Raw genomic sequence first — 27,668 nt, 5'->3', positions numbered from 1 at the left:
TGCATTGCGGCGTTGTTTTGTTGATGGCGTCCAAGGCTAAAGCGAAAGTAGCTCCTGCAGAAGCTGGAAACAATCGATGGAACTGACTGATGTAGAGTCTTCCAATAGATGATTTGCAATGTACATTTAAGTTGATACTGACATTTGTGTATTTTCTTCGCGTAGACTTGTTCATCTACAGCCTTACGGTTGTTGGAACTAAGACCAGTTGTAAACGGGTTGCAATGTATTGATAATATTATATAATGTAGCATTAGCATCGTCGGGAGAAGACAGCCGAATGAGAATTGCTCGAGAAGCCCAGTATTGTGTTAGTGCATGATCACGTGTTTAGCAAGACCGCCTTTGAGACCGGTTCAAACTGACTTAATCGTGGATAGCCTATAGCTCTTATAAAAATTCAGCACTGACGGCAGAAGATTTCCACAAACAAAACGCGAGCATCCATTTGCATACCCTCGTGGACAAAGTACATTAACTGCAATGGGTAGCTTCTGTTTAATACAGACTCGCTGTTTTCTCCGCCAGGTTTTGACAGGCCTACCCGCTGTCATGCATCGGCAGTATAGCCTCGATATTTCTGCACAACTGCTACGCAGTCAGGGCTATGTAGACGGGCGTTGGATATCTGCTGCCTCGTCCTTCTCAGTGTTGGACCCAGCGACAGGAGAAGAGATAGCAAAAGTAGCAGACTGCGGTCCATCCGAAGCTAAAACTGCGGTCGATGCAGCGTACAAGGCATTCTATTCATGGAAGCAATACACAGCCAAGGTATTAACATTATTTACTGCAATCCGGTTGCTATCGATACTATTTATTTTGTCACAGGATCACCCCTGTCTGCATTGACATGCATTATTGCATTATCTTGTCTACAATGCATTGTCATTTCATGTCATTATTTACAACCATGACCACCAAAACTCTGCTTCAAAAGGAACTACATCTTACATCCATGTGTCTCACTGTTTGGCTTCCCAACCATGTACGTACGCACTGTAACCTTTTCTGAAATTCTGCTGGACTTTGTGGAGGTCACTGTCAAACCAAAAAAATAACGTTTCCATCAGCAAATGTTCTTTACAAGTATAATGTCAGCATGGTGCATGCATAGGCATAGGCATGGCTTACCATACTTGCGCTCATGCAGCTATGTCATGCTGTTTACACTAGTATAATTCGGAGAGTCAAGGATCAATATGTATTCAGAAGTACAATGAAACTACATTTCCTGAGTCGTACTGATCTCGCAATCAGCTTACCAGGGAAGTGCATGATCACACAAGTGTGTTGGTTAAGATTGATTGTGGAGTTAGGGGACTTGAGCTCACACTCTCATTTAATAAATCACTCAACAATTTGACCGAACATGCAGGTCCATCTTGTGTTTTTGAGAGGATCCTGTTTTTTCCAGTTGTGTCTTCTTCCAAGATAGTTGCGGTGCCAGCTTTATTTTCCACTCCAGTGACAGCAATGTAACAACAATCCCCTCCCATAGTTCTCACTCATTGGTCTATCCATATCATGTTTCTTCCTCAGTATGTCTCTATCTTCGTGTCTCTTCTCTATTTTCACTGTACCAATACCTTTTATACAAAACAATCTGCTTGTATGACTGTAAAAGCTAGAACTATTCAATAAATACCCCCTTGACATTAACAAGTTTAACGCATAGACTACTATATCAAATGACCTACATCAATTTTATTATGAAGATCTGCAAGTGCGGGCTCTCTTTGCTCAGTCCTTTGTTGATGTCCTGACAAGTGGTATGCAACCCAGGGCTAGAGCCGAACGGCCGGCAATAGAAATATTTTTCCCAGAGATTCCCAGATCTTTCACCTCACTGAACTCCCTCTGCGGTCTGTTGGGTCCCCAGGAGAGAAGCGTGCTCCTGCGGAAATGGTACGACCTGATGACACTGCACAAGGAGGACCTGGCTAAGCTGATCACGTTTGAATGTGTGAGTACTCCTTCCTGGGTCCTTCGAGGGTGCATGATAAGAAATCATCGACTGAGGGAGATGTCAAAGTCCAGGCATTTGTATGTGGCAGCCTTGGTACCATCTGTTAACTTGGTATCCATCACCAAATGAGAGAATATATTATTATTTTTGTATTATTAGTTGGCAACATACAGTATGTAAGTGAATACAGCTGTGCTGAAAGAGAAAACTGTCAGTGTGTGTATCAAACAGCATGTTTTGTAACTGGGCATGGGTGTGGGTCTCTCACCATGTGGTGTTGGTCCCATGTCTGTCTTTCAGGGCAAGCCTATGAAGGAGTCTCTGGGTGAGATCGCCTACGCTGCCGCCTTCCTGGAATGGTTCTCCGAGGAGGCACGCCGCGTCTACGGAGACGTGGTCCCCTCGGCTTTCAAGGAACGCAAGATCCTGCTGCTCAAACAACCAGTGGGTGTGGCTTCCATCATCACCCCGGTGAGCAGAACTAGAAGGGGCCTTTGTGTGGGCTATGATGCACCACCTATACATGGAACCACTGCTACACGGGATGAGTAGAATGTGTTTAAAAAAAACATTTGATTGATGCACCGCACCTCCTGAACACTTGTCACCCTCTTACCCCAATATTAGATGGTAACTGTCACCTCAGCAACAATACCTGCAACAATAAACAATAATTTGTTGTTCCCCTGCATAGTGGAACTTCCCCAGCGCCATGATCACCAGGAAAGTGGGCGCTGCCCTGGCGGCCGGCTGCACGGTGGTGGTGAAGCCTGCCGAGGACACGCCCCTCTCTGCCCTGGCGCTCGCCGAGGTCAGTACCTAACGTCCTCCTGCCAATCAGAACGTCCTGCCGCAAATGCACTGTCATTCCATCCTCTGTGTGTGTGCGCAGCTGGCAAGCCAGGCGGGGATCCCAGCTGGGGTGTTCAATGTGGTGCCCTGCTCCAGGGAGAAGACCCCCTCTGTGGGGGAGGTCTTGTGCACAGACCCCCTGGTGGGGAAGGTCTCCTTTACTGGCTCTACGGCCACAGGCAAGGTAGGGCCGTGCAGTCACTCTTCACACCACTAACAAACTGATATCAAACAAAAGACTATAACTTAGAAGAGCTATTGTCAGTGTATTGTCCATGGTTAGGCCAAGAACACCTCCAAGGATGGAGACTAATGGTGGATGCCATTGAATGCCATGAGTAGAATTGAAATGCTAATCGTGTTGGAGCTAAGCTAATAATGCTAATAGGATGTTAGGATGCTAAGGAGGCACTGCACTGTATATGAACTATGCTCCCACCCTTCTAATACAGCTCTGAATACACCCCTAAACAAGTGTAATGCTACATATACATGTAAATGTAACACACCTAATTGGTAGTGTTTTTTCTGTAATGTCACCTTTTACCCCAGATCCTCTTGAAACACGCTGCTGACACCGTCAAAAGGGTTTCCATGGAGCTGGGTGGCCATGCTCCTTTCATTGTGTTTGACAGTGCAGACGTGGACAAGGCTGTAGCAGGAGCCATGGCCTCCAAGTTCAGGAACTCAGGACAGGTACAGAGAGCTTTTTTCCCTCTGAGGTCTTACAATTAAGTTGTATACTCACAGCACAGCAAGGATAGTGTATGCCTGTATTTTTATTGCTGCAACAAAAGGATTGTTGTTTTAACAGAATTTGGCATGTTCTGAGGTAGAAAGTTAACAATTGTCGGTAAGGCATTTGCGTAAATAAAGTTTTAGACTTAACACAAGATGAATAAAATAAATACACTTTACACTCCCCGCTCTTCAGACGTGCGTGTGCTCCAACCGCTTTCTGGTTCAGACTGGCATCCACGATCGCTTCATGGAGAAGCTAGGCCTGGCCATGGACGCAGAGCTTAGGACTGGCCACGGCTCTGACCCCACCACCACCCAGGGGCCCCTCATTAACGTCCGAGCTGCTGAGAAGGTAACGGGCCATCCTTTCTGTCAGGTCTCCAACAACCTGAGACTTAAGAATATTTGATATGTGATCCAGTTGGTTTAGATTTCATTGATTACCGTTGTGTAGTCAAATGCCCACTTGGACCTGTCTGATTCTAGATTGCCACAAGGAAGAGAGAAGATGTATTTTTTAGTTCAAAGCAGGCCTAGGCTTTGGGTTGTTAACTGTCATGGCCACCGTTAACGATGGGTTTCTCTCAGGTGGAGCACCAGGTGACTGACGCGGTGTCGCTGGGGGCCAAGGTGCTGAGGGGGGGCAAACGTCTGGACGGCTCCTTCATGCAGCCCACCCTGCTGGCTGACGTCACCACGGACATGCTGTGCACCAAGGAGGAGACCTTTGGCCCCCTCATACCAGTCATCAGGTCAGCCAGAGAGCCTGCTCAATCCTTAGAAAATGTTGCTCTGTTTCGTCTCAGGTGTTGGATGTGGGATGTATCCTTTATGTTTTTCCACCCCAGGTTCGATTCAGAGGAGGAGGCACTTGCCATCGCGAACGCTTCTCAAGTGGGGTTGGCAGGTAAGCTAACACAGTTCACAGCATTTTGATTCAGACAGGCCTCTGGGATCATTTGAATGTAATTGAAAAGCAAACAGTGTCCAACCCTCTTGGGTTTCAGTGCACCTCACTTGTATTGCCGTTTGCTAACCGCCTCCCCCTTCTCCCACAGGGTATTTCTACTCACAGGACGTCAGTCAGATCTGGCGAATGGCGGAGAACCTGGAGGTGGGCATGGTGGGGGTCAACGAGGGCCTCGTCTCCACCGCGGAGGCCTCCTTCGGCGGGGTCAAACAGTCGGGTCTGGGCCGCGAGGGCTCCAAGTACGGTATCGAGGAGTATCTGGACGTCAAGTACATGTGCTTCGGAGGCCTGAGCCCCTGAAAGGTGGAGGTCGGTTGACCTCCCAGTACCTTTGATTCAGTTGTCTTCATGGGCTAGTTTTGAAGGTGATTGCTTAAGAGGTTGCCCTCAACTACAAATCTGGGATTTTAGGGTTCAATAACTGCAGTATGAATCTGGAAGAGAAACATCTGATCCAGAATCTGTAGTTAAGGGCTTTTTGACCCCCATCTGATACAAGGTGGGGTTGAGTGCTGGTCAAAGGGAGATTCTTTGAGGGTCCATGTCATAGGTAAATCATTCACACAGCCAAAACAGTAGATGACAATCATCACATATGATTCCTTGTAGAAGTATAACAAGACTGGTATTATTTTGTAATTTCCCGTCTCTGCAAATAAAGGAAGAAACCTAACAAGAGCCTTAATTGCTTGGATTACAAGTGAAGAAGTAGGAAAATCCTCCTAGACTACGTTAAAATAAGACTCCTAGACTACATTAAAATATGGTATCGACATTCTTATACTGCCAAGTTGATGGACAGCATATAGACAGAAGGGAGAAATTCTGGGTTCATAAGAGGGTGCTTCTTGGATCTGGCCCTTGATAGTACTGGATCTTTGCTGCTTATTTGTTCTGCAACTTTATTTGTGCAAATACCATCAATGTTCATTTCACCTTCAAATAATATGAAGTGTAGCAAGATGAGCATGAAAATAAGCACAACTGCACTGATAGTGAGATTCATACCAATGCACAATAATTCAATTTAATTATAATTTAAAAAAATCTTTATAAATAACTGTGATGTATTTTGATGTCTGGGGTATAGTGATATTAGAAATTGTATCTGCTAAATCTAATTTAATTACAATTTCATGATACTTATATATTTTGAATATAGATGTTTCAGATGTGCTGCGTAATACTACAGTAACATTGTTGTATTGACACTTTCTTTTGAACAAATTGTCCTATCCTACGAATTGGATTAGGATTGTTCTTGATTATGTTGGGATGTTACATGGTCATTTTTAAGAGTGTCTCTAACATTTAAATACATGAAATAGACAAACTGAATTAAATACTGTTAATTACATGCCTGCAATGAAAAATCTTGTCTCCTGTGAAATGTTGTCCCATAAGTGCCATTCAAATGTTTTTTTGTCAATTCAGTTTTATAGTATCATAGTTTCATAACATATATTTCTAACTACTGTAAATATGATATGGATTACTTGTGGAAATAATTAAAAAAAGCAATTACTGTAAAACATTTTGTGTTGTATGATCACAAACCTATATCCCTCTTGCTTTGACAGGAGAATACAACATCCAACAAACTGTTCTGTTTGATGGAGTATAAATATTTTCCAAGTGTCTTTAAAAAAGGTAAAAAAGTCTTACAGAGGATATAAATGAAATAAATCATACTCACTGAAAACAAATCTAAATTACAATTCAGTCAAAAACCTGACACAGCATTTAACTATTTGTATGTGTAAAGATAAACCCAAAATGTCAACAGAATGCATCGAGTACCTTAATGAGAAGTTCAGCCATGTACATAGAAGACTGGTCAAATTTTGAAGTAGCTTTATTGTTGAGGAGGGAAGGTACATGTCAGTAACAGGCTAGTAGTGAGTGTGCAGGACAAATCTACATTCACAGGCTAGGTTGATATCCGTAGGAGTACATGAGGCTGCTGGGCAAAGTGCACCGTGGTCCTTAAAGTGCTGTATCAAATAACCACTTCTCTATGACTGTAAATTCATCCATTTCAATAGTCAAGATTCAGGGTCCTAAAGTCTGCAGGCCTACACCCCGGTCTGGCCCTTCACTGACTGTATATCATAGTACAAATACATGGCCAGTCCAGGTGAGCCAACACAGAAAAAGACAAGTACAAAATCCAGTTGATCCTTTGTCCCAACTATGGTCTCAATGGGGGCTCACAAAAACGATTGTCGGTCTGCCTCTATTTTCCCGATCACCCAAAAGCGTTTCCGTTTCGGGAAGCTTGAACGCTGGCTCGATTCCTGCTCCTGACGGGCCGGTCGCGGCTGAAGATGGTGTCCTGGTCGCTGTCCAGCTCCGACTCTGACATCATCAAGCTGGAGTTGTGCTCCGTGCTCCTGTGTTTGATGTCTGGATTGACATGAAATGGTCAGATGAAATGTCAGGGGGCACCATAGTTGGGAAGGAGCTGCCAATAACTAGCTAACACTCCACCTTATTTCATGGAAAGACTCCCGTAAAAGTATCCTCATGTGACACACAGCCAATGAAAATAGACTTTTCTCACTGTATTTGGGTCGCAGCTCCATCCTCTCCTGTTCATCCATGTTGTCAAGGATGGTGTACTTGGTTTTCTTTCTGATCTTGGTTCGCCTTCTTCTAAATATTCAAGAAACCACTGCTCTTTTGATACAAAACTTTGCATTCAAATAACAAATCTGTCTGAATTGCATAATTACCTTCCTGACACAAACCCTTTTACTTCAATTCCGACTAGTTCTAGTAATTCTGTCTGAAAGCCATGTACTTTTGTACTCAGAAATGTAGGTCCTACTCCACATAGTATATGCTTAATGAGTTGGTGAACTTCAGTGAAGCTCATTCATTTAATACAAAGTAAATGTCCTGCTTGCATGTAAAGTACAGAGGGTGAAAGGTCAGAGGTCACCTCTTGCAGCAGCAGATGAAAGCCCAGGTGAAGGACATGATGAAAACTACTACCATGAAGCAGGAGATGACCACATACAGCACTCTCCATTCTGCCCAACAGAAAAAAGTACCATGATTTACTCCATGTTAGTATTTACATTCGCATTAAATGTGTAAACACGCAAGTACATGAGGGTGTTACCCTAATGCTAACTTAGGAAAAGATCAAGGAGCCTATAGGTTCAAGTGTGATCCTGAACGTCATTTTAGTTCTCACCACAATTGCTCTCTCCGTCGCCGAGGAAGAGACGAATGAGATTCTCTGTCCAGAAGGGGTCGCAGACACACTCCTTGGTGACCGGGTCACACTGCCCGTGCCCGGAACAACGAAGCAAGCACACTGCAGTCACACCAGAGCAGAACGTTTAGGACCAAAAGACCACGGCAAACATTCTCAGAACAGGATGAGATGGAGGACAGAAGAAGAGGAGAGAAATCGGTGTCTTCGGTAAACGAAGAAATTAAATCAGATACAGTAACGTGTCTCTCTTGAATCGGATTTCCCCCAAAATAAGAAGTTTCCTCACCAAATCTAACAACACTGGCACAATAATGTATATTACAACAATCAATTAAGAGATATCAATTGTCTTCTTATGTCTCATGCTAGATCCAGTGTTGCTCCACTCACAGACTGTGTCCACGCGGAGGACTCTGAAGAGGAGATAGTCAGTCTTCTCTCTCAGCAGCTGAGTCCGCAGCAAACTGGCCAGTTTGGTACCAGGAACCGGTCCCTCTGGGCCCTGCACCGAGAACCTTAACACTGTGCTGTAAATACACACACACACAGAAAACAAATCAGTCCCAAACGGTGAAAGGTGTGTGCATGATTGAGCAGAAAGTGTGTCCCAGATGACCTTGCACAGTATGTTCTCTAATGTGTCAATCAGTGTGTACATGCATGTCTGTATGTGTGTCTGCCTGTCTGTGAGTTTGTCTGTCTGTGTGCACATCCGTCTGTCTGCCTGAATGTGCGTGTGTCTGTGTGTTTGTGTGTATTTCTGAATACGTGTACGTCTACATGCCTGCATGTCTATATGCGTTTGTGTCTGAATGTGTGTATGCTGTGTGTGTGTGTGTGTGCATTTCTGTATATGTGTGTGTGGCTGCTACCTGAGGTCAGAGTGCCCTCTCAGCCCTCTGAGGTGGATGTCGGTGTCCAGCACGTGGAGCAGCGCGGCCAGCTGCCTGAGCACCGTGTCCTTCTGAGCCACGCTCACCTGGGCCACAGCCACCAGCATCTCCACCTCCACCTCCTCACTCCCCCCGGGGTCTGGAGGGGGAAGCAGGGGTGCACAACAGGTCAATGGAGCGCACTGAGGGCACATACAATAAGACACCGCAGGCTAGCGTTGGGTTATGGACTCACACACGCACACACCTACCTGGGCGCACTTCCACGGTGGCTGTGGCAGTGCTGGTGCGTCCCTGGGAGTCAGTCACACGGAGCTGGAACAGATAGGTCCCCTCTACAAGGTTGGCGAGGTAGAGTGAGGCCTGGTTTACCGACCCATACAGAACATCCTGGGAGAGAGGAGAAAGCATGATCAGATAAGACAGGAGATGAGAGAGTAGACAGAGAAAGAGAAAAAACGCAATTTATCACAGTTCTACATGTGTGACAAGAAATCAAAACGATTCGCATTTGTACTTACTCCAGCAGCAGGACTCTGGCTGTCCCGCACCCAGAGGAAGCGCACCTCAGCTGGGTTACCATTCGTCACGGAGCCCCTGAGAACCAGGGAGTTGTTGGGCATAGTGAGCGTGTGGCTGCCACTGGCATGGGCTACAGGTGGAACGTTTCTAGCTGAGGGAAGATGGATAGTTTGAGGTTGAGGTTGAGCAAGTACTATACCCATGACACGTCATATACATCGAGATTGAAGTATTCGACAGTCTCTTACCCTCCTGGATCCTTATGGTCAGTGAGGCGCTGTCTGTGGCTCCCTCTTGGTCACTCACGATCAGCCTGAATGTGTAGCGACCTGCGCGGAGGCCCGTCGCTGTGGCAACAGCTTTATCCACACCTTCTATTTTCAATCCAGGTGGGCCGCTGCAAATCAAAACATGTATTTCACAACTGTAATCCAATAGTGCACATGGTATTTTTTTTTACATTTATCCAATAGGAATAAATACATTTTCTTCTCGACATTTGCCGTAATATTTTTATTGAATCACGAAACCCCAACATTTAAAAATAGATCACCCTTAACCAAAAACTTGTTACAGTCACTAACATAACTACAGATAATGATTTCCCAAGTTTAGGATTAAGAGACTTTAACCCCTACCCATTATAATCCTACATGACCTTTGACCCTGGTGCAATGCCTACCTGATGGTGTCCCAGTGGTAGCTGACAATGCCATGGTCATCTGTGGAGCCGCTGCCGTCCAGCATAATGCTGGTTACCGGGAGGGTCAGCTGTCTGTCCGGCCCCACTAGGGCCTTAGGGGTCAGGTTTGCCTCTGGCTTAACCTCGGCTATGGGGACGTCACCTGTCTCTGAGGAGAACAGCAGAACCGCCATTGTGACTCAGGTGTCCTTTCCTTTGGTTAGTGACAGTGAATACATTTTTTTTTGTGGAAAAAAAGTCCACTCAGGGATTGAACAGTGAGAACACAATTCTGTATATAGAATCAAAGCTTATACACAACTAAGGATGTTACAATTCTGCAGAATGTACATGACCACACCTGTAATCAACATTTCAATCGTTTGTAATGATCAAACGATACATGATAACCAGACAGAAACGTTACCTGGTTTGACAGTAGTGGTGCCAGGGGGGAGGCCAGGTAATCTGGCTGGGGTGGTGTCTCCCTCCCTGAGGGTTGAGCTGAGGACAGGGCTGGGGCTCATGGTTGTGACGGCAGGAGGGCTGTGGGGGAAGGAGAGGTCATCCCTCTCAGGCTGGACGACCTTCACTGAAGCTGTGGCGGAGTCTGTTAAGCCGTCTGAGTCAGTCACCGTCAGACTGGCAACGACAGATCAAATCAATGGAAACACATACTGTAGAGGTAGCAAAGTTGGTAATTGTACCAGACTAAACAAAACAATTGCTATGACAAGACTAGGTAGGGCATAAAGAATACAATTAAAAACAAAAAACGATGTTTTACACAGTAAGTTTGTGAAAATCCCCCCCAAAAAACACCAAAACCCTAGCTTTGGTAAAGAAATGTGTTGTATAATGGCTACAGTGCTGTTTGGTTTAATGGCTGTGAACTGGAATTAACCTTCCTTGTGCAACTGTAATTGAGGCTTTTTACAAACCATAACTTAAACAAACATAAAAAGTAGATTTATATTCAGGATGTTTTTTACAGTAGGCTTGTTTATTAAAATCTTGCAAAGAATGTATTCCCCAAAAGAGGGTTGTATTGGCTAAAATCAGGATCCTACCTCCAGATGACAACATTTTGTTTCACACTGGGATGTTAACAATCTGGGAATTTACACAGCTACACTCTTAATGTACACAGCTTGTCAATCTGCTATGATTAAATATATTGTTTTAGTTTGAATTGGTACTCAGAAATCTTAGCAATCAAGTGCAAACCAAACCATAACTGTATTGCTCTGTCCATGAAAGAATAGCACAGAACAAACCGGAACAGAGCTGAATGGTTCTCTATTTGTGAATAATTTCATTGACATTCCCACCTCTACTTTTAACAACTGCCTATCAACCATTGACACTGCTTACATGACAAAAAAGACATTGAATAAACTGCTAAATCTCGATGGTTAGATAGTTAACAGACACATCTATTAATATAGACTATGTTTCCTGTTCCAGAGTAACTGATTTGCTAGCCTTACTTGAACGTGTACTCTCCAGGCGTCAGAGTGGGAAGACTAAGGATCTGTGAGTCCAAATAGGGCCCAAGTTCCACAGGTGCACCTGCCACCTGGTCCCAGCGGTAGCTGACAATCCCTCCATCGTCTTGACTTTCTGGGGCGGGAGAGAAATGGTGCAAACGCTTACGTTTAGCAGACGCTCGTATCCAGAGCGACTTACAGTAAGTACAGGGGCAAGTAGGGTGAAGTGCCTTGCCCACGGACACAATATCACATCTTGGCACGGCCCAGGAATCAAACCTTCTGAATAGTAGCCCAATTTCCTAACCGCTCAGCCATCTAACCCTTCCAAGGAGAGTTAAACAACGGCCAGTGGGAGGCTCATGCTCGTACTTACTGCTACCGTTGATGATGGTGTCGCTGGCGAGAAGCGACACGGTTTGTGTCGTCGGGACGACGATAGCCGTGGGGGGCTGACTCAACTTCACTGCTGTGAGGAAGACATTTTCAGTCGGTAGTCAATATTACTGTTGAATTACCATTCATTGTCTGCTAGAATTGGCCTTGTGTTTTATATCCAAGTTGGATTTTCACAAACCTTGGTTCACAGTGAGGTTAACTTCACACTCTCCATATACGTCTTCTCCAGATACAACCACTGACACGACGTAACGCCCGACCGACAGCTGATGCAAAAGAGCAGACGCAGACATGCAGTCTTTCTAACAGAACTCAAAACGGTCAATTATCACTCCAATTACGCCAATAGTTTTGTATATATTCAGTGTTGAACTGAATCACACTGTCGCGTTTCACAGTCAAGAGGTCATTTTGACAAGCACTCACATTGCTGAGTCGAACTGCCCTGCTGTGTTCGCCCTCTATCACTTCCTTGTGGCCATCAGTGGAATGAACCAGAACCCAGTTGTACCTGAGGAATGATCCTATGTAGAGGCAGGGACAAATCAAGGATGAGAATGTCATGCACACATGCCATGAAAAACATGCATAAATATGAGTGAGTGTGTGTGTACATTACCTATTTGTGGCTCTGGGCTGACCGAGGCCACAAGCTCAACAGTATCCATGGGAAACAGCACCTCTACAGGGTCTCCCAGTGACACCAGCAGGGCTTTGACTGAGGAGAGATGACAGGGGACTATTGACATTAGTAAAGTAAACCACGAGCTCATTCAAGACCATGAAAACATAACCATACATGTATATACCTCCAGTGACCAGGAGATTGTTATAAAAAAGAAATAAGCATTACATTTTGCTTTCTGAGGTACAAATAGTGCTTGAGCCGAAGAAAGGTCCATTAATTAAATATGTGGGATCTAATGTAACCTAATCCATTACCTGGTTGAGTGGGCAGGGAGGAAGGCGTTGTGATGGAGATGAGGGGAGTGGCTTCGGAAGGCCTTGTTTGGTTATGTTGGGTGGAGTTCTGTGATGAGGGCATGAGGGCTGGAGACTCTGAGTTGTTTAAAGGTGCATTCTGTAGGTCACTATTCTAAATCAAAGATGAACAAAATACAGTTACATTAGTATTTAAACTGCATAGGCTGTCCTGATCCCAAATAAACACCTTAAAGAAACCTGCTGCAAGATGCAGATTCCAGGGACATTGATTACATCCTATCCTTCAGTAGAGCGACAGACAATTTCATAGATTGTAATCAAACGCACATACACAAATAAACTAGAGATATTAAATTGTCTTTGTCTTGACATCAACTTCACAAAAAGTAGCACACACACAGCCCTTTCATGAGGTTAAACGTTTTCTTACGGTAATCTCAGACCAACTGTTAATTTGTATTTAAAAGCTCTGTATTTTAAATCTAATCTATTCTAAACCTGTATTCTTTCCTTCCAACCCAAGTTGTAAAATACCCAGTCCCGCATGTCAACCAGCTAATAATTAGGATCAGCTGTGCTAATTTAGGGTTTGGGGTGAAAACCTTACAAGACTTTAGCTTTCCAGGTACAAGATTAGACAGCCCTGATCTATTCAAATGACCTCAGCTGACACTTACTCTCTCTGCAGGGGTGGGGCTAAATGTAGGACTCTGGTCACTAGGGGGTGGTGCGTGATTGACTGTTGCCTCAGTGGAGTGACTATATTTGGGCATGCTGGCCTCAGCCGGCCACCCCCCTGGCCCATTCTCCATCTCTGATTGGTTGAAACCATCTCTCTCCTCCAACTCTGCAGGCCAATCCGGAAACACTTCCTCTGCCCCTGCGCCTCCTGTGACATCCGGCTCAGCGCCGTTATCCTCAGGACTGAGTTCCCCGTCCGAATACTCCAACGCCATCATGCCAGGATCGCCGAAACTGCGAGAAGCCTCGTCGAACAGGGCCAGGTCCTTCAGGGCCTCCACGTCCCCAGACGGCCTGGTAGGCAGCCTCCAGCGGCTGGGGTAGGGCTCACCTCGCACCAGCGACTTCAGCACCAGGGTCTGGGGCTCCCCACGCTGGAGGAATGTCAGGTGGGAATCTGCCCCAGGCCTCTGTCTGGGCTGGCAGTTGGCCCATTTCTGGCAGCTGAGGATGTAGCAGCGTTGCTCGAACAGCCAGGCCAGGTCACAGCCAGGCAGGTCACAGCAGGCCCCAACACAATGGGCCAAGGTGTCCACATTGGGCACCCGCAGGATGCTGCTGCTCCTCAGAGCCGGGGACACTACAGCCTCCGAAAAGGTCTCCCCCTTCCAGCACTGAGTCGCCACTACACCTGTCCGAAAGGATAACAAAATACAACGTTTCAAAAATGTCCGTATCATTCATTTACTTTTATTCTGAAGTGGTTGTGTCTCTTTACTTCCTGAATTGACAGTGTGTTTTTTAGCTTATTCCTACAGGTTCCGTGAACCAGAGAGAGATGGTGACCAGAGCCTCCACACAGCAAAACAGCAATGAATTATGCAAATCCCACTTCACATATAGTTATAGTCTGCATTACAATGATGTCAATCGGCACCTGGGAGACAATAGGGATCAGATGCTCTCTTTTGTGTCCCTGAACAGAGTAGAAACACAGACATACACACACACACACACACACACCGACCTTCTAGACACCACAGAAAGAGACAGAGATGTAGGGCAGTTCTTCTCCACATTGCGCTCCTGACTGCTGTGTGTTCAAAGCAGACACCCTCTTCACCTGAAACAGAAGACATATTGCAGTCAAACAGGTTGATCAAAAACTCCAGAAACACAACTCTAACCAGAAACTGATGCAAAACTATAAAATAACACTAATGTGGATATCTGTTCTCTTACAGACATTGGAAGTAGAACTTAATGTGTACCACTAACATCACCATTGACTTGCAGTTCCCTTTGTAAACAGTCTAAAATCATACGTCTCACCATAGCAACATGTACTATCTCTGTAGGACAAGCCCTGACTCATGGGGTTTGTGCGCACCCACCCGTGCATGTGTGTGTGTGTGACTCAGTTTACTGCCACCTTGGCAGTGATGACATAGCACATCTTTCTCACTGTCCATTGAGGACTCTGCTGGAGGGGGCTTGTTACTGCTTCGATATTGTTGTTTATGTTCTGTTCAGCCTGTATAGACCTACTGGGCAGTTGCAAAATACTATAATCAATTTGAATATCTACAGTGTTTCAGCTATTGGTTTGTTTGAATTACACAGTACTCTATTTCAGCAACTGGAAATAGATGAATACCCAAGCCAATAAATACGGTTTTGTGTGTGTGTGTGTTTGGCTCTAGCAAACTACTGCAATGTGTTCATTGTATCGGTGTATTATTTTTCAGTTCTAGATGCATGGAGAAATACGTCAATATTTTAACGTCATTTATTTCAAAGCATTAAAAGTTAACACCATCTATTTCAAGGCATTACAAGTTAGATGTCTTGAGACTAAGGTAGTGCCTTATTTTGAACAATGTCAGCCCCATGGGCATGTTCCGTGCTAGGAGATTTCAGCACCCAACCCTTGAGGGACAGCGACAAAGATGTGTGAGTGGGAATTACGAAAAGCGTTGACAATTACATAAATTACACAATTCTAGTTGTGTATTCTATTCCCTAAAATCTGACAAAGCTAGCCTATATCAATAGTAGCATACACAAGTCGTAAACAGGAAGAAAGCATGCAAATACTGGCAGACAAAATAATGACATTTTTCCATTTACCATTTTGTTAGGTTCTTGATGGATGTGAACATAAATAAGAATAAACTATCAAGCCAAAACATCTAAAATTACTTGCTCTTGCACTAAGGCGGCTGACGTGGGCAACTCACCAGTGATGAGTTGATGGGTATATGTCCAAATTGTATCTTATTAGCAGTTAATGGCTAGACATCCATGTAATACAACGGTGCGTCTCATGATGCTCAAGAGACCTACATCATTCAATAGGCTACAGTATCCCCGCGTAACCACGTTTATTGCAATCCATGCTGCAAGAACAAACTACTAGTACGAAGCATCTTCGGAATTGTCGACTCCTGCATGTTTCGGTTACATGATCGTTTGTCGCCTGTTTTCAACCGGTAGCTATAGCTTGTTGGGCGTTGGTACATTTGTGGCGCATCTCTAGGGCTGTGTCTCCGAGCACTATGCGCGTTCAAGTGGGATTCATTAATACGTGTAACGTGCAGCAGTAGGCTAATCTGTGGTGTGGGCAAGCGTCCTACATATTTTAAAAATAGTTTCTGGTAAAAACTGCAAAAAAATTATGTTCAAATGTAGCCTGAATCTAGTGTCAGACCACAGGTCAAGATAGGGCAACGTAGGAGACAGTAGGCTTACACCTTTCAATTTACTTACTAAATATTTACCATGAAATTAAATCTGATATTAGATGACGGGAAATTCAGTTTCGATTTCCCCTCTGAGGACGAGTGGGCGGGGTTTACGTAGAACGGAGTAGCGTTTCAACCAAGTTTCAAGAGCTGCAGACAACAGAACTATACGAAGCTGGTATAACCGGTCTGAATATCTAACTGTAAGACAATAATGGCGTTCTTCATGGCAAGCCTAGAAATGTGTTTTTATTTAGCAAACCTATACGCAGGCTAAAGTTTATGTAGGCTACATGCGTGCGTGTGTCTGGTGGCTCAAAAGTGTCAACCCAACCCAGGAAGTCAGAATGTAGGGCAGTCTGCTGTCAAATCAGCTCCTTTTCTTTTATTTAAAGCCTTGTTGTCGTTGATCTGTGTTTGAATACGGATAATATTGTATAATATTGATATATATCCTTTGTGCCGTGGTAGAAACTTTGAAATGGGGGACAAGCAAGTATCAGAGAAAAGGTGTGGCACGTGAAAGTGACTTTGTGTTTACCTCTACTTTAACGTAGTTGAGCAAGTTTAGATATTGCACTGTACCTACAAATTGTCATCATTACATGGTGTTTTAGTTACTATCTAACCATACAGTTGAATTGTCCATGGTATTTAGCTACTAATATACTGTTCTAGCCTACTGAGTGATATTAAACAGAAAATAGATGATCCATGTTTAGCTGAGATTAAATTATACTAAAAAATGTTCTTAATTTTAGCTGACAATGTTTTTGGGGAGGTTAATGACTGTGTGCTCTGATTGGCTGGAATCACAGCAATTCGACAAGGCCAGGTAATGGTGACCAGAAGATGGGTGACTGTCTAAAACAGACCTCAAGGAGAAAGAAGAAAAGGGGAAAGAAAGAAGGAAATGGAGAGAATAGAGACAAAAAGGAGGGAGAAACAAATGAATCTGCCTCAGCATCTACTGACCCTGTCCAACACCGAAACTCAAAAGAAATCCAAGCAGGGAAGTCAACCGCAAAGGAACTTCATCCAAATCAAAATAATATTAAACTACAGCGACATGAGTTTACAAGTTTAACCTCAGTTAATTCTCCTCTGACCTCAACAAAGAAGCCAAAACAGGAACAGGTTCTGTCCAGACAATCACCCCATCTGCAGTCATCTCCTGACCAACCAGACTGGTCACATCTGCCACAGTCATCTCCTGACCAATCAGACCAGTCATCCAGTGACCCGGTTCATGAAGAGGAGCCTAAGAAAAAGGCTGATCCAAACAAGCTGAGCCTGTTGACCTGGAACATAGATGGCCTGGACTTGGAGAACATTAAAGAGCGCTTCTACAACCTCATAGACCACCTGATCGAGTGAGTCACATGACATAAACTATCACTGTTGCATTGTAACTGAATCCCAACTTATACTATCCTGGTCTAATGGGGTGACGTTTCTTTTTTTCCTCATACAAAAATGAGTAATTTCTTTGCACGTATGCAAAATCCTCACCATTACATGACTTCAGTGGTATAGTACTTCGGTGGTATAGTACACAACGCCATTAACTGAAGACTGCCTCTACTAAGTCTATATTTGCTTATTTTATAACGGCATGGGTGAAAGTAGGAACTGCGCCATGTCCTCAGATTACCTTTCCACTAAGGGTTAAATTGGTGTAACACCAGAATGTGTTACGGCTCTCTTACTGAAGATTCACAGGGTTCGTACCTGAAGAGCAACCTGTCTATTCTTGTAAATAAGCTACATTTAGTCAGGCCATTAGTCAGTCCAAAATCAAATGGAGTAAAAAGGAAGATGTTTGGTCTTTTTGTCCACTGTTATAGATACCACCCAGATGTGGTGCTGCTGCAGGAGGTGGTCCCGCCCCTCGTAAAGGCCTTAAAGGTGGTTCTGAAGCCCTATCATGTTTTGCCAGGTTTGATGTTACATAACTTACATTTTTTATTTCATGTGCACATTAGTCCACTTTCCATTATTATTCTTGACCAATAACATCCCATCCCGTTCTTTGAAAACAACTGGATAAAACAGTACCTAGTTTTGTGTTAAGTAGCCTACTGTACTCCACCATCTATGTAACTTCAACGTGATTGCGAATGATTGTGCCTCTCCTGTGTTGTGTTTGTGTACCTGCTCCCAGGTGATGACAGAGGTTACTTCACGGCCATTCTGCTGAGGAAGTCCAGACTCCAGCTCTTGGATTCCAGCATTGTCAAGTACCCCAACACAAAAATGCAGAGGAATTTGCTAATGGCCCATGTAAACACTCAAATTGACAATTCTACATGTGTACAGATGCAATTGTCACGTTGTACACACACGCACCTATGTCATACTTTTATAGAAGACTTGAATACAGTTTTTATCTGGTGGAGTTAACTTATAATTAGGGTTTCACATTACTATGGAATGTTTCTGGATTCTGGAAAGACCGATGTATTGTTCTGTATATTAAGCCACAGTGGTGATAGTTCTACTGGCTTACTTGTGTGTGTCAAGGTGAGCTTCTTTGGTCGCCCCCTGTGTCTGATGACCTCTCACATGGAGAGCATGAAGGGCAACTCCAAGGAGCGCGTCTCTCAGCTGAGGCAGGTGTGGAGGAGCATGGAAGAGCAGCCGAGCGACCTCACCGTCATCTTCGGAGGAGATACCAACCTCAGAGACCGTGAGGTGAGAGCACGAGGGAGACATGCCAGTGAAGGAGAAGAGAGAGCACGAGAGACCAGCTAGGACTCTCAAACGTGGGTGTACAGTACATGTTCCAGTGCCCAAAGGAACACTGTTGGTGTCAAAAGACTACAGTATTTGGAGGCACGTAGCAAATGTGAAATTGAGTTATGTTTGGGTGTTTATAGGTCAGTGAGCTTGGCGGCCTACCTTGGGGTATCAGGGATGTGTGGGAGTCCCTGGGCTGCCCGAAAGACTGCTCCTTCACCTGGGACATGCTCACCAACAACAACAAGGAGCTCCCCTTCCCAGCCCGCCTCCGCTTCGACCGCCTGTTTTTGCGGCAGGCCGTCAAGGGGTGGAGGGCTACGGCCGAGGACATGGTCCTGGTCGGCATGGAGAGGCTGGAGTGCAGCCGGTTCATCAGTGACCACTGGGGCATCCTGTGCACCTTCACCATGAACCCTCCCAGTCCACCAACAGCCGAGGAACGCTAAAAAAGCAGTGTTTCCGCTATGTTGATTTTACGGCCCGCCACAGCAACATTTCTGCCGCCACTGAATCAGAAATAGGGCTGGACAAAATGTTATGCCGTCTATCTGCCGTGATTGTTAGAGTGCATGTCGGAGAATGGCACGGACAGTGATCTGTCCAGATTGTTTGCTGTTTTATTTATATCAGAAAATGAAGTCAGCACGTTCAGCTGTGTGCGTCTTTTTAACAAAGGACTCTTGGTTTACAGTAAGGTGGCAATTTCCAGTTCTTTCCACCAGAGGGAAACATAAACCTATGAACTTTCATTGCTTTTGAAGACAGTGGTGGTGGATGAAGGACAGTATTCATTTTCATTTTAGCAGGTGCATTTATCCAAAGCGATGTACAGGGGGGATTTAAAGGCTTAATGTTGTTAAATGATCTGCCACTGAGCTACACCTCATCCTGGGATGTTTTCACTGTGCTGTGGCAACTCCTTTACCCTTGATGGCGATAAATATTCAGAAATCAGTAAGCAATGGATCCAAAGCCGTCATGTTTGAAATAGTTATTGACGCAAATTGCATATCATTGATCTACATTGCAAGTCTCCAATTATAGACTATAAAATCTATCCGGATAAACTTTATCAATAGTAGCTCCAAAGACAATCCTCTTGGCAATCTTCATCCTTTTCTCAAAATGAACCCAAAGACACTCTTTTATAATATGAGTCAGGTGGCTGAGCGGTTAGGGAATCGGGATAGTAATCTGAAGGTCGCCAGTTCGATTCCCCGCCACACCAAAAATGACGTTGTGTCCTTGGGCAAGGCACTTCACCCTACTTGCCTCGGGGGGAATGTCCCTGTACTTACTGTAAGTCGCTCTGGATAAGAGCGTCTGCTAAATGACTAAATGTAAATGTAATAATATATTTATCCACTAGGGGCTACCCTTTCCTTGTCCCACTGGTGAAGCCACTGGAGAAGAATGAAACTCATTTATTCTGTTAGAAGCAAACATCCTGCACACAGTACACTGCACACTGTTCTTTAATAGCATTATACATAAACAGTTACAATGCAAAAGACGTATGTGTTTATTTATTTCCCCATCATGCTTTGCAAACGCTAATAGTTCTTGCACAGTGGTGGTGATGTTGTGTGGGGATGTTGCCTCGACCACAGTAACTTCAATACCATACATTCTGTTGTTGTGACATGGTAAGAGGGTTGCACGCGGCTAGCGAAATGAAGGCATTCAACTTACAGTCTCACCATAAAAGTTCCAAACATGGATTCTATTAGATGTGACTCTGCCATGCATCCAAATGTTGGGAGTCCAAATAGGCCCACCTATCCGCAGCCAAGTTGTATCTTATTGTCATTAAACGGGCGACCTAAAGTATATGTTTTGGACTTTTCCTTTAACAGTTTTTTCTTGTGTCTTGGAGTTCTCTCTTACAGATAATCCCCAAGATTTTTAATGCTTCCTCATTGAAATGCATTGAACACTTTGCTGTCAATAATGTGCATCAACGGCCAAGCAGACGATGCAGCTGACGTGAGTGTTTTTTAGGAAGGGAAACTGTACGAGGAGGAGGATCTGTTTGAACCAGGTATAGATTGCCTGTGCTGACTATATATTTTTGGGAGCTTTTCCTTAAAACAAAGTTTGAACCATCAATTGGTCATCATTTGAATAACAGATATGGTTATTGTAAGGACACAACGATGCAATAAAGACAACCTGTGGGTCTTTTTCTGTGTGTGTGTGAGGATAGGGTGTGAGCGTTTATGTTGTATAACACAATTGGCATGTGTGTAAAGCATTGTTGTCAGGTACCTTGAGTTATGTTCCATAACAACACTGTCAATAACACTACTGTCTGCATTTGATACATGGAAATATCTCCTTTCAGAGAGAGGTGGGGGAAAAACCGCCCTGCGTTTTCATTTGGAAAATTGATAGGGAGCTCATTTTATTCGTCTGTTTAATCCAAGCCGAATCGAAATATGTTGACACAGTCAACCGGAAATTAGGGAAGATGGCAGTCTGTCAACATGAGGAATGATTTGTCACTTGTGTGGTCACAGAAAAGGGATGTTCGTGTGTGAAAAATACTGTTGGGTTCCCAGGCAGAGGTTTTACACAGAATCCCACCAGTCAGTCAATGTCAGGTGTGTTCTGGGATTTGAAGGCCAGGTGACAATGTAAGGTGACATCTGTGATCACGCATCAAGAAGTGTATGTGAGCACATGCCCGTAATGCAGACGCACACAGATAATGATGGTGTGTCACAAGACATTAAAATACAACCTGGTTATGGCAATTATTACATCTTTTATTTTCAAGGGTGAATCCCCGACGAAGCACACATCATTATCAACAAGACATGATATATCAACAAGTGATAATGATCCATATGTGAGTGGTGCCCAAGACATTCAGTTATTCCCTTATCGCTTTCATATTGACAGATAGAAACATGCAAGAGTACAGTACATTGAAACCTACAGATGCCATGTATGCCATATACACTCGCCAGACAAATCTATTCTTTACCTCCTACTTCTGTACTAGGTTTATCAATGTGGTTTGTACTTTCAATTCAATTTACTTTATTGATTCTAAACGGAATTTCAAGTTGTTCATTCATGGATCATTAATAATAATAATCCTTGGTTGCCTAAAAAAACATTGCAACACTTCGCCCAGAGAGCAGTGTTTTCAAGGTCTCACAATGAACTTGTACATTGTGTCTCTCGGTCAATGTCAATGGTGAAAACTTTGCTCCAGTGCCTCACCAGTGCTGTAAACTAAGACAGCACCTTAATGAAGAAACAAATTACTCTAATATGTCTCTGTCGCCACCAGTTCGTCCTTCAATGGATGTCTGTAGCCTCCTCCTTTTTCCTTTTCACACCATCATTCCTCCCTCGCTCTGCCTTATTTACATAATCAATCCCCCTCTGCCTCTGTTCCTTTTTTTGTGTTTAGTCACCGCACATTCAAAATGGCCCCTTCTTCTTGTTGTCCTTTCACCGATCGCATCAAACTTTGTTTTATTTTTAAAATGTCTGTATCAGCAGCAGTTTGGTTGACCCTCTGACCCAAACTCTGCTTCTGGTGGCAGCTGCCAGAAAGCTCACAGGAAGGGAAACAGGAAACACCTACATAAGCATTTCCTGTTCTCCCATCAGAAGTGAATCAATGTTTTTTTTATGTGGAATGCATTACAGTAATCCAATAATATGACTTAAGGTAAAAGATATCTATCAGCTACCTCACAATTAGGATATGAAACAGTGTCTCTTTACCCTTCATACAATATGTGGCTGATGCAAACATGAAGCAGAGTTGGACATAGTACCCAAAAGGCCTAGTACCCAAACATCCCATGATGTTGGACTACTGTGTTGGTCTGGTAACACGTGACAATATTTCTTTCAATGTTGGAGCTTGACCTTAGAGATGAGGTACTTTTTAATCACATTTTTTGTGTTTGGTTTGATTCTTGCTGAATGTTTTCTGTTGTTCTGTCTTTAGAGCCAGGAACATTGCAGACAACTGCAGTCTGTTGACCTTTTAGAGACGCGCTACAATTGGTTCACCATCTGACTCAACAGGACGGATTACACTGCTTGACTTTTACCACGTCTAAAGCAAAGTTAAATATTTATATACTGATCAAAAGTGCAATGTTGTGAGAACTCACAAGACTTTGAGAAACTGTGTAAATTCAGGCACATGTAGGTGTGGTTTGGTTTTCCAAGGAATTGTTGGACATACAGGTGGGCAGAAAAGGCTAAATATTTGAGAAAAATGTTGGTAATATGGACATTTGGGAATAATGTAATTATATTATGATATTATATAGTCATGTAACACATGTAAAAGTAAAGCTGATTATTCAGACTCAGACACATGCATAATAAAACATGCAAAGGCCATATATGTCACCCCCAATCAAAATGACACTGCAATCTGTCGATCACTTTTATGTTGTATTAGTGCTCTCATTGCATTGAGCTATGTTGTTTGTTTTCTCTGTTTGAGATTTGTGGATAGGACCCCTGGGAAACCATCAGTCTTCATTCTTTCACATTTAAAACGGTGTCATTTCTGCATAAATACTCCATTTGAGAATTCCCAGGTCAGCGGTTTTGGTTGAAATTGAAAAATATCCATCACTGTTTCTGCCCCAGAAACTCTGTGATTAAAACAGAGTTCTTTTGAACCCCACAATGTAGTTATTGTAGCTTTTCGATTCTGTATCCATTTCACCATAGCAAGCTGTCTCTCCCTCAGGCAACTCATGTCACTGAGGCTTGCTTGCTGGGAGAAACCTATTCCTCTCTCATTCTCGCTTATACTGCCCCCCCCCCCCCCACTGCTTTCCTCTCTCTTTCTCTCTCTTCCTTTCTCTCCAACCCCTTCTCTCTCCCTCTCTATCGCTCTCATCCTGCCTCTGTCACCCTCTTTCTAACCCTGAATCTGTCACCCCCTCTCCTTCTCTCTAGAATCCTTCTCTGTTTCTCCACTTTCTCTCAGTTTATTTTGGGAAATGAATTTTTGGAAGAAATCAGGGCCAAAGGGCAGGACATAGCAATATGGAAATACTAACTTTGGAAATAAGAAAACAAAAGAATGTGTGTGGGAGTGTGTTAAAGACAGATTGGGTGGGGAGTTTCTCCTTTCTATGTGTGTATGCGTGTGTGGAAGGAAAGGGAAACACCATCGAGAATAAAGAGAGAGCTATCCAGTCGTGCAGACAGCCGGTATAAAACAGCACTAAGTGAAGCACAGGGAAACTGATCACATATATCACTACGGAAATAGATACTGAGCCAGTAAAACTGACTTACTGATTCAGTGGGCTTCGACCATTATAAAATACTGCATATATGACTTGTCAGTGACTTTTCATCTGAGTGGCTGTGTGTGTGGGAGAGCCAGAGAAGAGAATTACAGTAACATCTGTCTGACTTGTACTATGTCATCTGTTTATCTGCATGAAGTGTGCTTCATATTTCAAGATGGACGTTGAGTTGCAAGCATGGACACTCATTGTACAACGCCGCAGTCAGCAGTCAGCACAACACATCACACCTTTTGTGACGCTGCGTCTAATCCACCTCACATGATCATGAGCACCCTCGCCACCCGTCCTTGTGTATCGACCCATCTGACTCTGTTTGCGAAGGAAACAGAGAGAGAGAAAGGGAGACAGACAGGGTGTGAGAGTGTGACGGAGAGACATACAGAAAGAGGCAGAGACGGGGCAGGTTCTTGACCACTGACAGGTCGATCTACTGGCTTGTGTTGGTCTTCAGAGACAGGGACGGAGAATCAATGATGGGACTGGACTATAATCACTGTCTGAAGGGGGTTGGGATGGAGACTGACATGAGCTGGCACGTGAAACTACATGTAGCATACACACACATACACACACACACAAACACAGGTACCACTTCTGTATTTCTACACACTGATTGATTTGCACGTTGTGTTAGGGACAACCCTCTGGTTGTATCCCCACTGTATGTATACTAGCACGTACATAAACAGATAAGCACACACACCCGCATGCACAAACACAATAGTTTACACACAAAGCACAGCGCTGTTTAAATCTTAGCAACAAGGCTCGTCGGAATTGGTTTCTTGCCTTGGGGGAGTGGGGGGAAAGGGGGGCAGGAGAGGGAGAGGGAGGGAAGGCATTGATTCATCGAAGCGAGGGCCGTTGTTTGCATTGTGCTTTTATCCTCCACACTCGCCACCTGATCCGATGCTCTGATACAGGAGGGGAGATGGATGAGTGGGACTGCGGGACATTCATTCTCAACACAAGACAGTACGGGGGAATGTGGATGAGAAGGAAACAACCAGAAGGAACCAAAAGGAAGGACTGCACCATAGAAGCGAGCTTTGAGGTTCCTTCTGGAAAACAGCTTTGGGTCAAAGTGGGAAAGAAAAGGGCGGGAAATCAGGCGCCCCTCAAAGAGCTACCGTCAGTCTACAATGAAGCTTTTGTTTTTTGTTGACATAAAAAATGCAATTGTGGGCTTCCTTCACAGTCTGTGTGTGAGTTGAAAGCGTTCAAAACGTCACTCTGTCCCTTTGTTTACCAAAGTGCACCTAAAAACATTATGGAATACAGCACTCTTCCAAGGTTGTAAAGGAAGCAAGGCTTTGTGAGATTTCAGTGCAGTTGTCAGTATGTGCACAAAGGTCATGTTGAATAACAGGTGAAATCTAAACGGCAGCAATTTGTCGGGTGGCAAAACGGCGAACGGTGTATACGGTAAACAGCATGTAGTCTCCCTCCTGGAGCCAAATAATCAAATCAGTGTTCGGTCCCCGTCGTGGCTGTAATAACAGTCTCACGCGGAGATGCTGCCATTTTGCCCTGGCGCTAGAAGGTAGAAGATTGCAGCCTGTGATAATGATCATAATGATGGAAATAACTAGATACATCTTCTATTCTAGTGTTCTTGGGCTGCCTGTTCAGAAAGCTGTCCTAGACGTGTGTGTGTGTGTTTGGAGTAGGGGGCGGGGGGTTACCAAACAATTTATCAGTAGGGAAGTCATTTACCCAGGCTATTAACCCCTCAGGGGAACTTGGGAGGATGATGTGGATCTTAGAGAACATATATTTTAAAAACTTACTGCATACAGTTCTTCATCAGGTGTGGGAGACCAAATAGATTAACAGCTACTGTCAGTATAAAAACAAATGTGTGACGTCTGATGAATCACCTTTGGCAATGTGTCCGTCGGTGAAAGCTATTAGAAAAAAGGAGACATGCATTACGTGGGGTTGTAGATGTAGTGTGAGGATAAATTAAAAGATTTATCCTGGATTGGTATCTTTTGATGTTGTCCACTTATTTTAATCCAGAGAGCATTGGTGGGGGTGCTATCACAGACGCCTTCCAGCTAGACAATCGCCTCCACACGGGCATCTGGTGAGCGTCACAGACATTGGTGTTGGCAGCTGGAAATGCCAGGTGGGCACCAAGCAAGGCCAGAGCCCACAGAGGTGGTGTTCACTGTAACGGCACCCCAGTAAGAAACCTGAGAAGCCTGTGGCAGAAGTCGAGAGAGAGGGGGAGGAAGAGAGAGAGAGAGAGAGAGAGAGAGAGAGAGAGAGAGAGAGAGAGAGAGACAGAGAGAGAGAGAGCCGAGGGATACCTTACAACTAAAGAGGTAACAATCCTGCAACAATTTACCTAATTGTTCATATCAAAGGATTGAAAATGAACCACTTAAGACAAAAAGTCTTAAATGTAAAAAAAAAGTTACAAATAATTTTTCAATAGCACTTTCATAAGAAAATGGTTCACCTGCTTACTGAGGTTTAACAATGCTACCTAATCTGAAATTGTTTATATAATAGTTTACGGACTGTAACAGTGTAACACTGGCCTACTGTAAACTTGGCAGCGTGATGCCTGAAAGGTGTCTCCGATCTCAGAGAAACCAATTTCCCACTAGTATCAGTGTGACCCCGGATTAACCTGACATCAAACTCCCACCTTCAGAAGCATCCCGATCCTGTCATAAGGGATAGACATGTTTCTGCCTAAGAAGTCATGGAAACGGACATGATGAAAGATGTTGGGGTATACACCTCGCATTGTTAGTGTCGCTAATCTGACGTCGGTGAGATTTACGAGAGTCAGTGGCTGATGATGCATCGGCTGTTTGGATTTATGTCATCTTTGTCTGGGCTCAGCAAATGACCTGGCTGACAAACTCCTATTCAATCACTTGGCTCATACCTCACTGATTATCTAACCTCAGATCATCGCACGTCACCTACATTGAAAGCAATGTTGGGGTGCTGTCGCAAAATATATCTGAGGAGACCATGCCTTGAGGTTGAATGACTGGCTAAATGTTTTAAATGAATGTAAGAATTTGAATGATGAACACACTTCGTAAAGATATAAGATGTATGTTCCTTACCTGTGTAGTCACAGTAGTAAACATTATGGTATGATGGCATAACCTTGGGCATTCAAGGTACACTTCAGCTAATTTGCTGACACAGAGATTTCTAGACTTGACAATGGTAAATTGTAGCCTCAAGATATATTAACTTATATATGCCTTTTTGATCTTCAAATAACCTTGTAGGGCTTGGGCCTTAAAGAGTTTGAGACTACAGGGACTAGTGAATGAAGTGGGCTGTCATCGGAAAATCTGAGATCAAAATTATAGACTAAGAGGGAGGAAGGGAAGACCACAAAAAAGAAAAGAGAAAGAAAGGGTGGGATAGTCTCACCAGCCATGCTCTTTGCTTCTGAAGAATCTCAGAGAGATGGACAGGTGTAAAAGTCACGTTGCCAGGTCACTATTGATCGTTTTTTCCATTGACAA

At 44.0% G+C, this 27,668-nt stretch overlaps 3 protein-coding genes across 6 annotated transcripts; 2 read left to right on the top strand and 1 right to left on the bottom strand.

Moving 5' to 3' along the window:
* The first annotated feature begins 3 nt into the window (after positions 1–3).
* On the top strand, positions 4–6,179 carry aldh5a1 (aldehyde dehydrogenase 5 family, member A1 (succinate-semialdehyde dehydrogenase)). Its single transcript, XM_084706399.1, has 10 exons — positions 4–771; positions 1,880–1,963; positions 2,267–2,437; positions 2,661–2,777; positions 2,859–3,002; positions 3,371–3,514; positions 3,753–3,911; positions 4,148–4,311; positions 4,408–4,466; positions 4,618–6,179. The coding sequence occupies exons 1-10, from the start codon at positions 484–486 to the stop codon at positions 4,827–4,829; spliced, it is 1,542 nt and encodes a 513-aa protein (XP_084562525.1). The 5' UTR covers positions 4–483; the 3' UTR covers positions 4,830–6,179.
* A 187-nt stretch (positions 6,180–6,366) lies between these two features.
* On the bottom strand, positions 6,367–16,068 carry kiaa0319 (KIAA0319 ortholog). The gene is made up of 20 exons (XM_084706357.1): positions 15,608–16,068; positions 14,395–14,490; positions 13,364–14,058; positions 12,684–12,837; positions 12,361–12,459; positions 12,168–12,265; positions 11,920–12,007; positions 11,719–11,811; positions 11,343–11,475; positions 10,280–10,494; positions 9,853–10,021; positions 9,419–9,567; positions 9,170–9,321; positions 8,900–9,038; positions 8,628–8,787; positions 8,146–8,282; positions 7,732–7,854; positions 7,474–7,564; positions 7,093–7,184; positions 6,367–6,935 (listed from the first exon to the last, which is right to left on the bottom strand). Exons 2-20 carry the CDS (start codon positions 14,444–14,446, stop codon positions 6,778–6,780), a joined length of 2,997 nt encoding a protein of 998 aa, XP_084562483.1. The 5' UTR covers positions 14,447–14,490; positions 15,608–16,068; the 3' UTR covers positions 6,367–6,777.
* A 146-nt stretch (positions 16,069–16,214) lies between these two features.
* On the top strand, positions 16,215–20,680 carry tdp2a (tyrosyl-DNA phosphodiesterase 2a). 4 transcript variants are annotated; one of them, XM_084706377.1, is made up of 7 exons: positions 16,239–16,314; positions 16,583–16,621; positions 16,930–17,484; positions 17,959–18,050; positions 18,276–18,394; positions 18,635–18,805; positions 18,991–20,680. In XM_084706377.1, the coding sequence occupies exons 2-7, from the start codon at positions 16,593–16,595 to the stop codon at positions 19,297–19,299; spliced, it is 1,275 nt and encodes a 424-aa protein (XP_084562503.1). In that variant the 5' UTR covers positions 16,239–16,314; positions 16,583–16,592; the 3' UTR covers positions 19,300–20,680. The 4 variants fall into 4 exon arrangements, with proteins under 4 accessions (XP_084562510.1, XP_084562503.1, XP_084562496.1 ...); XM_084706384.1 differs by lacking the exon at positions 16,583–16,621 and having other exon boundaries at positions 16,215–16,314; XM_084706370.1 differs by lacking the exon at positions 16,239–16,314 and having other exon boundaries at positions 16,321–16,621.
* Positions 20,681–27,668: the final 6,988 nt, after the last annotated feature.

The sequence above is a fragment of the Hypomesus nipponensis genome, chromosome 2, assembly GCF_054491055.1.
Source record: "Hypomesus nipponensis isolate SF chromosome 2, ASM5449105v1, whole genome shotgun sequence".
Taxonomy (NCBI): Eukaryota; Metazoa; Chordata; class Actinopteri; order Osmeriformes; family Osmeridae; genus Hypomesus; species Hypomesus nipponensis.
Note: the sequence above shows the minus strand (reverse complement) of the source record. Positions and strands in the feature narration are given on the sequence as shown.

Excerpts from the sequence above, each read along its gene's own strand:
- aldh5a1 (XM_084706399.1), top strand. The coding sequence starts at position 484 with ATGGGTAGCTTCTGTTTAATACAGACTCGCTGTTTTCTCCGCCAGGTT. Across the intron at positions 2,438-2,660 it reads TGGCTTCCATCATCACCCCG|TGGAACTTCCCCAGCGCCAT; the intron begins GTGAGCAGAACT and ends TCCCCTGCATAG. Across the intron at positions 3,003-3,370 it reads GCTCTACGGCCACAGGCAAG|ATCCTCTTGAAACACGCTGC; the intron begins GTAGGGCCGTGC and ends CTTTTACCCCAG.
- kiaa0319 (XM_084706357.1), bottom strand. The coding sequence starts at position 14,446 with ATGTGGAGAAGAACTGCCCTACATCTCTGTCTCTTTCTGTGGTGTCTA. Across the intron at positions 9,322-9,418 it reads GACCATAAGGATCCAGGAGG|CTAGAAACGTTCCACCTGTA; the intron begins GTAAGAGACTGT and ends ATCTTCCCTCAG. Across the intron at positions 8,788-8,899 it reads CACCGTGGAAGTGCGCCCAG|ACCCCGGGGGGAGTGAGGAG; the intron begins GTAGGTGTGTGC and ends TTCCCCCTCCAG.
- tdp2a (XM_084706377.1), top strand. The coding sequence starts at position 16,593 with ATGGGGGACAAGCAAGTATCAGAGAAAAG. Across the intron at positions 17,485-17,958 it reads CTCATAGACCACCTGATCGA|ATACCACCCAGATGTGGTGC; the intron begins GTGAGTCACATG and ends CCACTGTTATAG. Across the intron at positions 18,395-18,634 it reads GGAATTTGCTAATGGCCCAT|GTGAGCTTCTTTGGTCGCCC; the intron begins GTAAACACTCAA and ends GTGTGTGTCAAG.